General features: G+C 41.7%; 2 protein-coding genes across 3 annotated transcripts in view; one reads left to right on the top strand and one right to left on the bottom strand.

Annotated features, from left to right (window-relative positions):
• AKAP3 (A-kinase anchoring protein 3) overlaps positions 1-406 on the bottom strand; it is a 34,829-nt gene extending 34,423 nt beyond the window's left edge. Inside the window, exon 1 of the mRNA XM_017650914.3 lies at positions 266-406. The gene's annotated coding sequence lies outside the window, so the exon portion shown is untranslated. The remainder of the gene's footprint in view (positions 1-265) is intronic.
• Positions 407-2,628: 2,222 nt separating this feature from the next.
• Positions 2,629-14,850, top strand: part of NDUFA9 (NADH:ubiquinone oxidoreductase subunit A9) — a 32,622-nt gene continuing 20,400 nt past the window's right edge. For both annotated transcript variants that reach the window (XM_073222366.1, XM_017666400.3), the window contains exons 1-5: positions 2,629-2,777; positions 7,311-7,481; positions 7,867-7,964; positions 11,182-11,273; positions 12,364-12,505. In XM_073222366.1, coding sequence (XP_073078467.1) covers positions 2,729-2,777; positions 7,311-7,481; positions 7,867-7,964; positions 11,182-11,273; positions 12,364-12,505 — 552 coding nt within the window. In that variant the 5' untranslated portion in view covers positions 2,629-2,728. The remainder of the gene's footprint in view (positions 2,778-7,310; positions 7,482-7,866; positions 7,965-11,181; positions 11,274-12,363; positions 12,506-14,850) is intronic.

The raw sequence follows: 14,850 nt of genomic DNA, 5'->3' as shown, positions 1-14,850 counted from the left end.
TTGGTTCCCAAAAGGATGGCCAGGAAGATATGGTCAAAGCTACAACAAAATTAAAACTTCAGCAGCAAAGTTTGTAGGTCCAGCTGTAATGCTGCTGAAGGAGAGACTCACTTATTTCCAGAGGACTCTGATGTGAAAATAAAATTGGGCCAAGAAGGAGGCTGGGCTGAACACTAAGTTACCCATCACTTGTCACTGAATTCTCCCTCTTAACCCTAGAGGCTCAGAAAATGGGCTGTTTTATCAGGCTAGTGGGATAACCTACCTCTGTAGCACTGGAATGGTGAACCACAGAAAACTCCAGAATAGACTTTTTGATGTCAATGAATATTCTGAGATGTTCTTGCTCAGCTCAAGATCTTGTTTCCTCCATCAGCCTCCCATGTACCTCCCCCTTGTGGGGACTGGAGAGTGACATCAGAATTACAACTGGTGACATCACTGTCACTATAGCAACAGCAGGGAGGCTACCAGCAATTGAGTTGCCATAGGACCAGGGGAAGAGGGAAGACTCGACTCCAAAGCTCTTGCTTAGCTTGGCTAGCCTTGCTTTCTCCCAACTAATTTTCCCCTAACTGTCTAATTTTGGTAAGGAATAAGGGGGAAATTTTGTCAATGGATTTAACTTAAAACAAGATATGTGAGTTAACCCAGGTTAAATATAGGACTAAAGCATAATTTCCAAGAAGTGAAATCTCTCATCAAGGCCACAAGATAAAGATTAAAATTGTTAACGAATCAAAAGTGGCTGGTTTATTGCAAGCTTCCTTCAACAAGGTTATTTTTCCATTGCTGATCTTTTGTATTAGGTCTCAGCTTCATAAAGATTTTGGGCTTAATCATCTCTTAAGATCCCTTCCAGCTCTAACATTTTATGATTTTGATACCTCAGTGGTTTTTTAATGGAACTGCATGTACATCCACATAGCACTTTGGAGTTGACAAAGCACCTTCATATCCATTATGTCATGTGATCCTCACAACAACCTTTTGAGGTAACAGGGCAGGTATTATTGTCCCTGTAGGTGTGGAAACTTGCTCAGGTGACAACTATTTACTGGTTGAATTGGGTCTGGATCTAACTTTCTGAGTTTTAAGTCAGTGTTCTTTCAACTATATCATGCCACCTTGAGACTGGTGTTAGGAACATGAGAGTGTTCGACTTGGAGATGTAAAATAACATACTTGTCAATGTTACACAGGTGTTAGGAAGTTGTTGATGATAATGGGGTCTGTCAATTTATCAGAACCAGGAAAGCACATTTATATTCATACTGACTCCAGGATCTGTCTGTAAGCTCCAGAAGGCACAGAGCTAAGGGGTCAATGCAGAATTTTAAGTCCTGACCGAACATTGGATGAGGCTGAGAAACATAAGACAGTGTAGCACTATTAAACTTCTCTGATAACATTTTTCAAGTTTCGTTCCTCTTCCAATTCAGTCTAGTAGGTGACACTGCAGTCAAATGGAGTAGGATGGAGTGGGAACAGTCAATCTTAACAGGCCTTATATGCAAACTCTCTACTCACTATAGGTCTTTTGTCCATCCCAGCAATGCACGCTCTTTCCTTCTTGAAAAAACAAAGCACTGAAAGAATTACCAAGCCTAGGAAGAGTCCCCAGACTAGTTTGTTTTCTGAATAGCCCAATGTAGATGTCTTAGGACAGGATGCTGGTTGCAGCCTCCTACTCAGGCATCTTGAGAGGCTGACCAGAATAAACTTTTAAAATGCGAGTGTTCTATCATCCTGGAACTTCCACATGCTCTAGATATCTCTTTCTAGAAAAATGCAGATCTTCAAAGGGGTCCACAGTTGGAAAAAAAAAAAATGTACAAACCATTGCTCTAGAGAGCCACCTCGAGTTTCTTTCTGGAAAAACATGCAGATGGCACACAGTACATTTCATGTAACATTTCCATAGGTTAGACGGAAATGTTACATGAAATCACACTTCAAATTAAGAATCCTTGGATTCCTATCAAGTGGTTATAAGCTGTGATAAATGGGTAATAATCATAAAGACGGGTGGAATAATGACCACTTCGGACGTTAAAGAAGCCCTTCTCTAAGGAGGTCACCTATGAGCAGGACCTTGAGCTGGTGCAGACATCTGCGCGATCATACCAGGAAAAGGGCACAGGAGCAAAGGCTCCGAGCAGAGAATGTTTGCCGAGTTAGACGTGCCCATCCTCAATTCTCTTCTCTTCCCCACGCCTCCCCTCTGCGTCCCCGCCCCACTCAGTCCTTTTCTGCACATCCCCTCCCCTGGGCACTGGTTCCCTCCTTGAAGAACTTGCAGAGGGCAGGGGCCACGACGCCACCTTCCCCCGTCTCACCAGGGTTACCCTATCTAACATTTTCAGGCAACAGAGGGCTGAGAGGCAGAAAAGCTGCGCTCCTGCAGCTCGGGGTCTGACATTTTGTTTGCCCTTGAATCAGTCCCTGTTGACTCTCAACGTGAGGTTCCTCGGCCATGAGGTTACCCATACGGTCCATTCTGGATCTGAGATTCCGACCACACAAGTTTCTTTTTATTTCCCTTCCAGTCCCTCTCCATCATGCTCCCTCCCATCCATCTTGCCAAGTCCCCGTTTCCGTACACTCCACCCACCTCTTCTTTTTTCCGGTTAGCGCCTGCGCAACAGGCGCGGACGACCACGTTTGACCCAGCTTAGTAGCCGTAGTCCGCTGCCGGAGTGCCAGCAGTGGGGGATTCTGGGAGAAAATGGCGGCCGCCGTTCACCCCCGGCTTGCCCGGGCCCTGCCAATGTCACGTAAGTGTCACCGGGAACAGCGGCCCCGTTCGGGATTCCGAGACCGGGGTGGAAAGTTTGGGGAGTGGCGTCGTGCTGCAGCGGTCACGCAGACCCCCTGAGCAGCTTGGCTTTTCTAGGTCGGGAGCTGTCTCTGTACAGTTTCTCCCTTCCCGTCCCCGCCTCCCATAATAAATTGTTCACTTAGGAAGAGGTCTGCACTGAGCGAACGTGAGCAACGGGAAGGGAGAGAGAGTGAGGCCCTGTAAAGGATCGAGAAAATTGGAGTTCTTACAGGGTTTGGGATTGTGAGAAATACCTGTGTGTGGCGGGCGGGGACGGGGAGGAATCCGAAAGGGGTGGAATCCAAAGGACAGTGAGAAATGGTTCTTTGTTGACTGACTTTACGACCTTGTGCAAACCTTTAATCGGTGTCAGCTTAGATTCTTCCTGTTACAACGGGAATGGTAAACCGCATCAGGGAGTTTCTGAAACGCTTAAGTGTAGTAATATCTCTGAAGCATTTTCTAAATCAAAAGCATGGCTGCAGATGTAGAGGGTGTTAGGTTGAGGCGCGGAGGCCTTGGACAGCAAGGGATGCCTGGAAAGAGAATATTAGAAGCTTGGTGGAAAGGAAAGGGAAGAGGAGTAAAGGGTGTCTTAGGATTTGTCTAAGCGTTGTTCATTTTCTCTTCTCTTCTGATTGGATCTGCTGGCATGATCTTCCAAATTGAAAGAATATATTTGCTCTCCTACTCACGAGAGGCTAGAAAAACAAGGAAATTGGGAATACAGTTACACTTCGTTGTCATTCTTTCCCCGGCACCCCTTCGTAAACATGCTTCAATCAATCTCGAAAAGTTTTGTTTTTCCATAGTGTATTTTAGTCATCACAGAACCATTTGCTCTCAGAACTAGCTGGATATCAGGCATTCTTAGAGCTTTATATAAAATGGAAATGGGGTCTCCTTGCAGAGTTATTGAATCAGAATTTTTGAGATTGGCTGCTTGCACCTCCAATTTTAAAAGCTCCACAGATAGTTCTTATGTTCAGCAGGGGGTGAATTTGCATGGGAGGATCCTTTTTTGTTTTCCATTTTGAGTAGAGCTACAGACCACTGGGAACATGCTTGGTTCTCATCACATATAGTAGCTTTATACCATAGTATAGTATAGATTTTGTAACCATGACTTCTTTGCAAAGATGTTTGCTGGTTCTTGTTAAACTGTTACATCGGTGTGACATAATGGTGATTGTGAATGATAATAACTGCTATTTATTCAGTTCCTGCTGTACGCGAGCTACAGTATTTTCATACATTTTTTTCCCTTTAATTTCCCCCCAGCTTTTTTTTTTTTAAACTGATACCCTAGCTTGTGCTCTTAGCCACTCTGCTTTATTGTCTCTGGTAAAGTGAGCTTTTGGGTAAATTCCAGAGAGGCAAGTCTAGTGTGTAACATAATCAAAACACTATAGAACAGAATTGTGTAAAACAGTTATATATAATGAAATGTGGAGAGACTCCTAAATACCATAGGAAATCAAAAAAGGGAAAGATTAGTATCATTGAAGTAGTGAAGGAAGATTGGAAGACCAATGGAGAATTGCAGGGCTTCCCTTGAGATTTTTTGGGTTTTTATGATGTGGAAAGTCAGAGAGGCTGGACATTTTCCTGGCACTGGCAAGGACACGCAGTGGGAAGGAAGTCATGAAATACTTAGCAGGCAGTGAAATTCCTGTAGATCTGGAATCCTAGGAAAGGAGGGTGAATACCTTAGATGGGATCAGATAATGGAGGCCTTTGGAAGTCAAGACAAGTTTAAACCAATGGTCTCCAAAGTGGATTTTGTAAGAGGAATCAGTTGGATATAAAAATACAGTGTTAGAACTTCTAAAAAACGTTTTCAGTAATAATAGCAAACAGTAGTTAACACATAGGTCAAACTATACCAGACATTATTCTAAGTGCTTTAATATGTTTTTAATGTGTGTAACATTGATACTACATGAGCACGTATGTAATCTATAAAGTCCTTTTAAAAAATGAATTCAGTGTGCAAGGAAATATGTTTGGAGACTGTTGGTTTGGATATTACAATTGGAATACTGCAGGTTTTTGAGCAGAGGAATAGATGAATCAGAAATAAGACTCTTCTATGGTTGTTCCTAATCAATGGAAGAAAATGGACAGGCTGGAACCAAAGAGGATAATAACATATTTATTGAACACCTACTATGTGCAAGGCGCTGTAATACGTATCTACCTATATATTATTAATTCTCATATCAACCCTCTAAAATGTAAGCTCCATGAGGCCAGGGACTTTGACTTTTTTACTATGCTAGTCGACAGTTGTAGATGAGTGCTTGATCCATAGTTGTTAAACAAAAACAAAAAATACCCATGTAAGGTTAGTGTCATATTACCTTCTGGGGAATTTCAAAGTAATTGTAACTGAAGTCATCTTACTCATGGAGTGCTTAATGTGTGTGAGGTAATGTGCTAAATGCTTTACATACGTTTAATTCCCATAACAATTCTTTGAAGTATTAATCTCTTGACTCCAGTAATTCTTCCCATTTTAGCGATCTGTCCTTACCTGATGTCCTCATGTCTTTCCTTACTCATTATTCTGATCATTCCTTTTCATACGTTCTCAACTTCCAGACCATCTCCCACTGTAATAATAAACAACACTGATGAAACCAGGCTTTCCATATATTTTCTGCCTGCTCCTGAGCAGTGGAGAACCGAGCTAAGGAATACTCCAAACTACCTGACTGGCCTTATTTTAAATAGATGAACACAGTTCTCAGGCAGACTTTCAGCACTACATTTTCCTAGTAAAGTTCCCATCTCTTTCTCCATAATCATTGTATAACATTGGTAGTCTCCTAAAACTTCTAACATGTGCTTTTGTCTCATCTCACCTTTACAGAAAAATCTAAGAATTAAGATGAGACCATGCTCTTTTTCCCACCATAAAGATGTAGTAGGTGACTTGTGGAAATCCTCTGCCTTCCCTCCCGCAGGCAGTGACCTCCTCCTGCTCTGATCTACGGCCGGTTCCTTCACTTTTACGTTCAGTCCCGTCCTCTTGTACCTGTTCATGCCCTCTCCTGAACTCTTCATTTTTCCCCTTTACTGGGTTACATCTATCAGCCTTTAAATATGTTACAGTGTCTCATATTTTTTAAAAAATCCTTCCTTGTCCTCATGTTCCTCTTGTTCCATTTTTCTTTGGCCCTTTGCATCTTATCACCTCAGAAAAGGACTTATTGATGCTGCTCTGACCACTCCCTTATCTGCCCCAGCCAGGCTTTCATTCCCACTCCATGAACTGGCTCTGAAGGAAGTAAGGCCATTTCAGCCAGCACTGTGTAGATCGATGGTCCTCTCTCCTCATCCTACTCACTTTTCAGCGGCATTGCGGAGTGTTCGCTGTCTCCATCCGCCGCTTTCTTTGTTTGGCTTCTGGATGCCATTTTGTGTGTTCTTTTTCTTAACCTCGGTAGCTGTTTCTCAATTTCTTTTGCTGGCTTTTTGGGCTGGTCACTTAACCTCTCTGGATGTAAGTTTCTTCATCAGTAAAGTTGCATAAAAATGGCATTAAGATATAGCTGTTAAGCTTTTAGAGTAATGTCAGGCATCTGGTAAGAGGTTTGTAAGTTTAGCTATTAAACTTATTATATATATTTATAATATATTATATACTATACATATTGTATTATCATTTATTATTATATTATTATTTTGTGCCTGATCTGCAATGTTGCTTCTTAATCTCTGGTTTCAGTCACTATTTGGGAGGCTAGGCTTTTCCTCCCAATTCCAGACATTTGGATAGGGAGAAACACAAGTTAGAATGTCGCTAACTAACACTGCTGTATGATACTCAGGAAAACGTTAGGAGAATTAATCCTAAGACTTCTCATCACAAGGAGAAATTTTTTTTTCTTCTTTCTTTTCATTATATTTATGTGAGATGATGGATATTAGCTAGGCTATGGTCATCATTTCACAGTACCTGTAAATGAAACCATCATGCCATATGTCATAAACTTGGACAGCGGTGGTTATGTCAGTTATTTCTCAGTAATACTGGAAAAAAAAAAACCAGCCCTCCCCACTTCATTCAGCAAGCCTTCCTCATAATTGTCTAACCTGTTGCTTCCTTGCTTGGCATTCTCTCGGATTCTTTTAACATAGAGGTTTTATGCTCTTAATTTGTAACTATTTAATGTGTCATTTCAAAAAAATGTAATTTACCTTGCTAGGTAAATTATATATCCTGTAGGGCGAGGAGTTTACTTTCTAATTTTTGTATGTTTCCTTCTGTCCTGTGGATTCTTTGTTGCAATAGTTTGTGATTATCATTGGCTGTTGTCACCTAAGTTACAACTTTTAATTGAGAAGTTAAATTTGAATAGTAACTTGAGTAAATGAAAGTACTGATAGCAAAATAATGTTACAAGTTCCTAGGAAAAACACTATTCATAGTCACTTTTAGAGTAACATTTGCCATTTTTGTATACTCTGTGGTTTGTTTAAGGTTCTCCTATTACTGCAACAGCCACATCCATGTTTCATGGCTCACCCCAGCACCAGCTTCATCATGCCCTCATACCTCATGGAAAAGGTGGGCGGTCCTCAGTCAGTGGGGTTGTGGCCACTGTGTTTGGGGCAACAGGATTCCTGGGCCGCTATGTTGTCAACCACCTTGGTAAGTAAAGTTCAGGAGTTCTGTGTAGCCCTGTGCCATTTATTAGACTTGACTAATAAGCAGCCATAAGCTGTGTTTCTTTCATTTTAACAGTGCTATGAATTACTCCTGTCTTGGATTTTTATAATTTTGATCTGCTGTCCATTATGAGCACACCCATGCTTCTGGTATAGGATGTCAAAACAAGAATAAGCAACCCTGAAAAGTTAATGGCATCTCTAGCATGGCAAAACAGGCTGTTTGTTAAATATCAATTATTGTATCATCCTGGAATTTAATATTTACCAAATCACTGTTATTGTTAAATTGTTAAATAAACAATTGTTAAATAAACGTATCTATATTACGTTAATGTTGATCCTTATTTCAATCCGTTCATTTTCAGGACGTATGGGGTCACAGGTGATCGTACCTTATCGGTGTGATTCATATGACATCATGCATCTTCGTCCCATGGGTGACTTGGGTCAGATTATCTTTCTGGTAAGAGCCGTAGGACTGATTATATGAGTTGACAAATGTAAATTACTCAGGTCACTTTTAGGAGAGAGGCAGTATAATAAGGCAGCAGTTTCATCCCAGAGTGGACCCTAGGGCATCCTCCATTCTCAGGGCATTCTTGTAAACTCTAGTCCAGCAGTTGGCAAACTTTTCTTGTAAATGGCCAGCTTTTGTAGGTCATAAGGTCTTTGTCATGATAACTCAGCTCTGCTCTTGTCATCCTGAAAGCAGCCTAGATGATATGTAAATTAATGGGAGTAGCTGTGTTCCAAGAAAACTTTATTTACAAAGTTAGACTGAAAGCTAGATTTCCTTGTGGCTCATAGTTTTGCAACTCCTGCCCTGGACTTGTGCTGTCCAGTATGATAGCCACTAGCCACATGTGGCTTTTGAGTGCTAAAGTGTGGCTGTCTGAATTGAGATGTGGTATAAGTGTAAAATAAATACCAGGTTTCAAAGACTTAGTACAAAACCAGATATATATACATCATGTATTTATTACATAGTGAAATAATATTTTGGGTATATTGGGTTGAATAAAGTATATTATTGAATAAGAATTTCACCTGTTTCTTTTAAGTGTGACTAGTAGAAAATTTGGAATGACAGATGGGCTTCATGTTATGTTTCTATTGGATGGTGCTTCTGCAGACAGTGAAAATCACACATAAGGTGTTTTGTAACTTGGATTGCTTAGCATAGACTTAATGTATTTAGAACAGTCCTTCCTGAGCATCCCCTGTCATTCTTTAATCGACAGGTTTTTCCTAAAAGAAACTAGGTAGGCAGAATGGGGAGGGGGAGATTGTGCAAGGGAGTGATTAAAAACTGTGTGGGCCTTTGGTTATCACAATGACTGGAGACCATACTGGCTTATTAGGTAGGAGCCTGGGATGCTAAATATCCTGCAGTATCCAGGGCAGTCCCTTTTCACAAACAGTTACAGTGCCCAGAATCCCTGCACTGATCCTTGTGAGAATGCCCTGGGCTCTGATGCTTGGTCCACTGGTCTTATAGCTAAGTTTTCCCTGCTTTTGTCATCTTGTATAAAACTGAGCTCTTCTGTTTCCACATCTCCCCCTTTTAGAAAATGTTTGGTGAACATCCTTAATATCACTGGTATATTCATACAGATTGTGAGTTCTTTAAATTTTGACTTACTTTTAAAGGCATTTTCATTTCTTCTTAACTGAATGGTCACAAGCTAAGTATAGTATCTATATGGAAATTTCTTGTTTTAAAAGTGTTTTTCTTTTCCAAAATCTTAACTCTCAAGTATCTTCTGGGTATTGTACTTACAATAAAAAAAAAATGGAAATATTTTTTATTTTACGTGAAGAGTTACAATAGGAAAAAGCTTCCTGGTTCTTTATGAATTAAGATTGTTGGTTATCTTGTCAGTCTTTAAAAGTATTTCATAAATGATAGGTGAAAGCTTTTCTGGTTTGCAAATGTGGAATCCCTGGGTTTACACGATATGACATGTATTCCATTCTTTCCACAGGTATTTGTTGAGTGTCTGCTCTGTGTCGAGCACTGAGCTAAGCTCTGAGCATGTCTTGCTGAACAAGACTGCAGGGAGCTTACAGTCTTAAGAGGGAATACAGACAGTAAACACATAACTTTGAATATAATATGTGTATGAAAGAGAAGGAATAATGGAGGAACTTCACTATATTATTGTTTAGTTTTGAGAAGGATGGACCATGTTAGATGTGAGGTGTTGATTCCCCCCTTTAGTCTCTGTTAAGAGACTGCTGTCTGAATGGCCACTTGGTTTACTGAGCTGACCATGCCCAGGGGCATGGTCTTGTCCCTGAGAATTTGATTTCCTTCTGATTCCTTCTCTCCAGGCTTCACTCTTGGGCCGTTCATGCAGTTATACCTCAAGCTCTTCCAGTCTGAGTCTTCTTGGATTCTTCCTCTCCATCCTTGCCATCTTTTCTGAAAAAGCCTTTTCTTGTTCTTATGTGTAGAGCTGCTTTTTTTGTTGAATATGTCACTCATTGTGCTACAGATTTTATGTATAGTTCCCTTAATCACCATGGCAACCCCACGAGGTATTTGTATTTTCAAATTTTATGTGGATGTTTCAGAGATAATTTGTACATAATTTAGTAAATGGCAAACTGGAATTTGCATTCCTGACTGACTCCAAAGCTGTCACCCTGTGCCATCTCTGGTACTCCACTCTCCATCAGCAGTTGTCACTAGCTTCTCCTGCTGAGGGTTTCATCTTTTGTACTTGAGTCTGATTTCTGTGGCCCTTCCTCACTCATCAGAATTGCATGAGCATTTTAGTACACTATGCTGTCTGTGTCTCTCTCCCTTTTTCTTTTCCCTTCCCCCATCCCTTCTCACTTTCCCACTTGACTCTCTCATGAGTACACACCTAGTATTTGACCCTAAGAAATTCTGAATACTTATTACCTCCCAGGGGACTGTTTGAAAATTCTATTTTATTTTAACGTAGAAAGTACTGTACCTTTGTCTGGGGCTATTTAATCCCTATTTTGGACAAGAATTGTCAATCTGACTGAAGTCCTAAGTGACTGCAGAAGTCCTGTACCAAAGTCTGCCACTGGCTCACCCAGAAGTTTTAGGCAGCTAATTTCTTTCTGAGTGTTGTTTTCATGTCTTTAAAGTAGAAATGATGAGAGCTGGGATTATAAAGAGGAAAGAATTAAAAAAGCAATAAGAAGATAGTCGTGAATGCTCCCGTTAATGTTGGCTTCTGAGATACTGCCCCATCTTCAGTCTGTAACTGGTTCCTGCTAAAAAAGGGAGAGTCAGATAACCTCCGCAGTGATCTTGGTTCTTTGGTTGTATTTCAGGGACACTTGATTACTGGATTTGTTTACAGACTGGTAGGACGCAGTTGGGTAGATAAAGATAGATGTGGCCCATAAGAATGAATAGAGTCTTTTCTAGTTCTTTCATTTGATTACCTGAATCAAATATAATTTGGCTTATTTATCTCCAGAAGAGTCAGAGAATCAGCAGGGAGTCTGAGACCTCAGAACCATTTGTGTTCTAGTAGATGGAGACTGTATGAAGTGGCACTGTATTATGATTGCAACAGATGGCTCATTTTGAAAATTGCTGGGGCAGGAGGTAAGGGGAATGAAGGACCTACAAAACTGCTAAGTGCCAGGGAATGCTGCTTATGTTCTCATTTGACTGGCTGCTACTTTTATAGGAGTGGAATGGGAGAAACAGAGATTCTATCCAAAGAGCAGTGAAGCACAGCAATGTGGTCATCAATCTTGTTGGGCGAGAATGGGAAACCAAGTAAGTCTTTGACTCCTCTTTCTTCTTTGCATAAGCTGTCTTTGGGCTCAGTAGATAATCACTGGGCACCTGCTGATGCCAGGCATTGTAATTGTGATATTTTCAATTTGCCCATCAATGAGCGTTGATTGAACAACCACCTACAGACCCACTGGACCCCACTTAAGGGATTTAGTTGTCAGTAGGTCTGTTATAAATGAGCAGTGTGACGTGCTGCCCATAAGAGGCCCATGCAGATCATATCAGTGTGATTAGTGTCATCAACGCAGTGGAATGGCCGGTGTTGGCCCTGTTCTTAGATCTGTCCAGCAGGGATGTGGTTAGGTAGCAGGATTTTGCCTGTCCTACTGTTCAGTAAGCCGAACATTGGTAAAGTGTTTTAGATCTGTTCTCCCCATTGTTAATCAAAGATGGCACTTTGTGTGAACAGTTCTAACAGTGTTGGCTTGAATGGTTCTTTTTAGCCTTTGTGTGGGTCATTTATCAACAGATAATGTTTTAATCCTGTAGTTCCACACCACTTTGTTCATACCTCCCTTTTTGCATTTATTCAAGTTTGACTTAGATTTATTTATCTGTATCTGCTTCATCACATATTTTTAAGTTCTGTGATGACTTGGATGGTCTGACTCAACTTCATATCCCCCCCACTAACACAGTGGCTTGTGCAGAGTAAGCATCTGGTTAATGTTATTGGATTAAACTGGTGACTGATTTTTTAGTTCTTTTTTTTCCTCTGAGGGAAACAAAGGCCTGGGGGTAAGAGGTGATTTCCCTTTCAGCCCCTGACATTTACCTCTTCTCACCCAACCAGATGTTTTTAAATGGCCTCAGTCTTGGAATTCCTTGAGATCAGAGAATATTGTGCATGTTGATTTATAACTTATAGTAAACTTTAAATTGTGTACAGTAATGACAACAGTAAAATAAAAAATACATGTATATTAATTTTGACTTTGGGTTAAGTCAATGCTGTTTAAAAATTTAACTGTTATGATTTCTAGCAGTAGTATGAAAACCAGCTTATCACAGACAGCTTTGCAATCCTGAGTCAGGTGTTCTTAACTGATCCCTTTTTTTTTTCTTCTAGAAACTTTGACTTTGAGGATGTTTTTGTAAAGATTCCCCAAACAATTGCTCAAGTGTCCAAGGAAGCTGGAGTTGAAAAATTCATTCATGTTTCACATCTGAATGCCGATATTAAAAGCTCTTCTAAGTATATGAGAAATAAGGTAAGTAAGTGACAAGTTGATTTGGGAGATGGTTCACAGAATTAGGGTTTCTTGGCCCCTTTGAAACATGAGTTAAATGAGAAGGGTTTCTCCTTGACTTAGCCAGAATTAAAAGGGGTTTTAATTCTCCACATCAAGAATTGGGTGGGTGTGTTTGTGTGTGTGTATGTGTGTTGTGTTCTGACATTTTGGTTGAGTGCCTTCTATTTGCAGGGAACTATGCTAAGAGGCTTCAAAGATGGATAGACCAATATCATTATGTGCCCTCAAATGCTTAAGGTTTCTTGGGGCATAATAGGATTATACAGTAGACATCATAAAAGGTATAGTAGTATTTCTGCCAAATGAGTCACACCTGTGTCACCCACCCAGGTTAAATGATCATCTTTCTTTCCCAGACCCTTTGCATAGTCATGGTCCTGTGCCATTCTTGAAGGGGTGGTGGGAAGACTGAGGATGATAGGGATAAATATTTGCCAGGGAAAGTGGCTATCCGCACAGTACATAGGCTTCTGATACTTCCAGAAGTCCCACTGTCATCCAGATTGTACGTAGGGATTGACCACTCTGGTTTTGAGTCAGCCTGTAACCTGAAATGTCTTTATTATTGGGGACTCAGGGATTACAGTGTCTGGGGCCATCGTCAGCATTTAGTTTCTGCCACCAGGAGTCTGCTTGGGGGCAGACTGATATGGACCACAGAGTTCTGTGACAGTAGCTCCAACTTTTTGACCCACTGCATTCTTTTATTAAACAAATTATTTTTTAAGCACCTACTAAATGCTACATACTGGAGTAGGCGCTGGGGATAGAGTAGTGAATAAAACAGACATGGTCTTAGCCCACATCTAATTTCTAGTCCATTGAGGAAAATGATTCCAGATGCACCAGGTGTGCCACATGAACACAGAATGGGGAAAGAAGGCAGCGTCAGTTAGGAGCATTTAATTTCTAACATCAGCAAATCCAGTGTAAACTGGCTTAAACATAAAGGGAATTCATAGGCCCGGGTATCTGAAAGACATAGCAGTAGGGAACTCTAGCCACCTCGGTGCCAAGGTTTACCAGGGCTTTTGCTCTGTTTTTCATAGTCCCAGAACTGGCTGACAGCACGTTCGGGCCTCAGCATTTTCATTCTGCCTTGGTGAGGGGAGCGAGGGTGAGCACAGGGAGCCTGCCTCTGCCCTAGCATCCCTGGAATCATCTGATTCTGTGTCTGTTTGGAAGGGCTGGGGTCAAGGGGGAGAGAGGGAAGAGTCAGAGATGTCCAGCCTTCTGGCTGAAACCACTAGGTAGATGTGCTGCTGTTGAAGAAGGCGAGAGGCGCTGGGGAAGGATAAGGCTTTGAGGCTTAAGGTAGCGATTCTTAGGCTGAGCTGCATATTAGAACCACTGAGGAAGCTTTGAAAAAGTCCTGATGCCCAGGCTGCACCCAGACCAATGAAAAGAGCATCTCTAGGGATAGAACTTGGGCACTTGTATTGTTTGACTCTCCCTAGGTAATTCCAGTGTGCAGCAAAGGCGGAGAAACGCTGCTTTCCAGAGGATGGATGGGGATGTGACTTGGGCTGCATTTTAGGTGTCCCTCAGCCAGGTGACAGTGGTGAATGGGGTTCATAATCCTAGAGCCCAAAAGAGAGGTCTGGGTTGAAGATATTAATGTTTCACCAGCATTTGTTGTTAATTGAAGCTGTGGGAGGGGATAAAATGGCCTAGTGAGGATGTGTAGATAGAGAGCTTTGGACTCGACCCAGAGGAATAGCAGTGACTCGTGGTCAGGTAGGTGAGGAGGCACCTGCCAAAAAACAAAACAAAAAGACTGAGAAGCAGTGGGCCTGGTGAGGTGGGAGGGGACCCGGGAGAGCATGTGGCTGTGGAAGCCAAGGGGAGACAGCGCTGCGAGGAGGGGGGCGTTACCTGGGAATGCCGCTGAGGAGCAAAGTAAGGTGAGACCGGCACAGTCAGCTCGGATCTGCACGGAGGTCATCTGTGACCTTATCAGCAATGGTTTGAGTGCACATGTTGGGGCAGAGTCCCAAGTACAGGTAGGGAGCAGGAGCTGAGGCAGCGGGGCTGTCATGGCAGGCAGCATTTTTAAATGATTTGGTAAAGAGGATGGAGGGAGCAGGAAGCTGGAGGCACATGTGGAGTTGGACATTTTTTTTCCTTTAAGGCAGAAGAACTTGACATTTAAATACTGATGGGAAGGTGCTGGTAAAGAGAGTGCAACTGAAGATAGAGGAGAGTAAATTGAGCAGGTTCCTGAGCAAGTGGAGGTGAGCCCCGGAGCCCTGGAGGTGGCTCTACTCCTCTGTTGTAAGAAAGGAGGAGAAAATGTTGGTTCA

Source organism: Manis javanica, chromosome 15, assembly GCF_040802235.1.
Source record: "Manis javanica isolate MJ-LG chromosome 15, MJ_LKY, whole genome shotgun sequence".
NCBI lineage: Eukaryota > Metazoa > Chordata > Mammalia > Pholidota > Manidae > Manis > Manis javanica.
The sequence above is the reverse complement of the archived record's forward strand: the minus strand, read 5'-3'. Positions and strand labels throughout refer to the sequence as shown.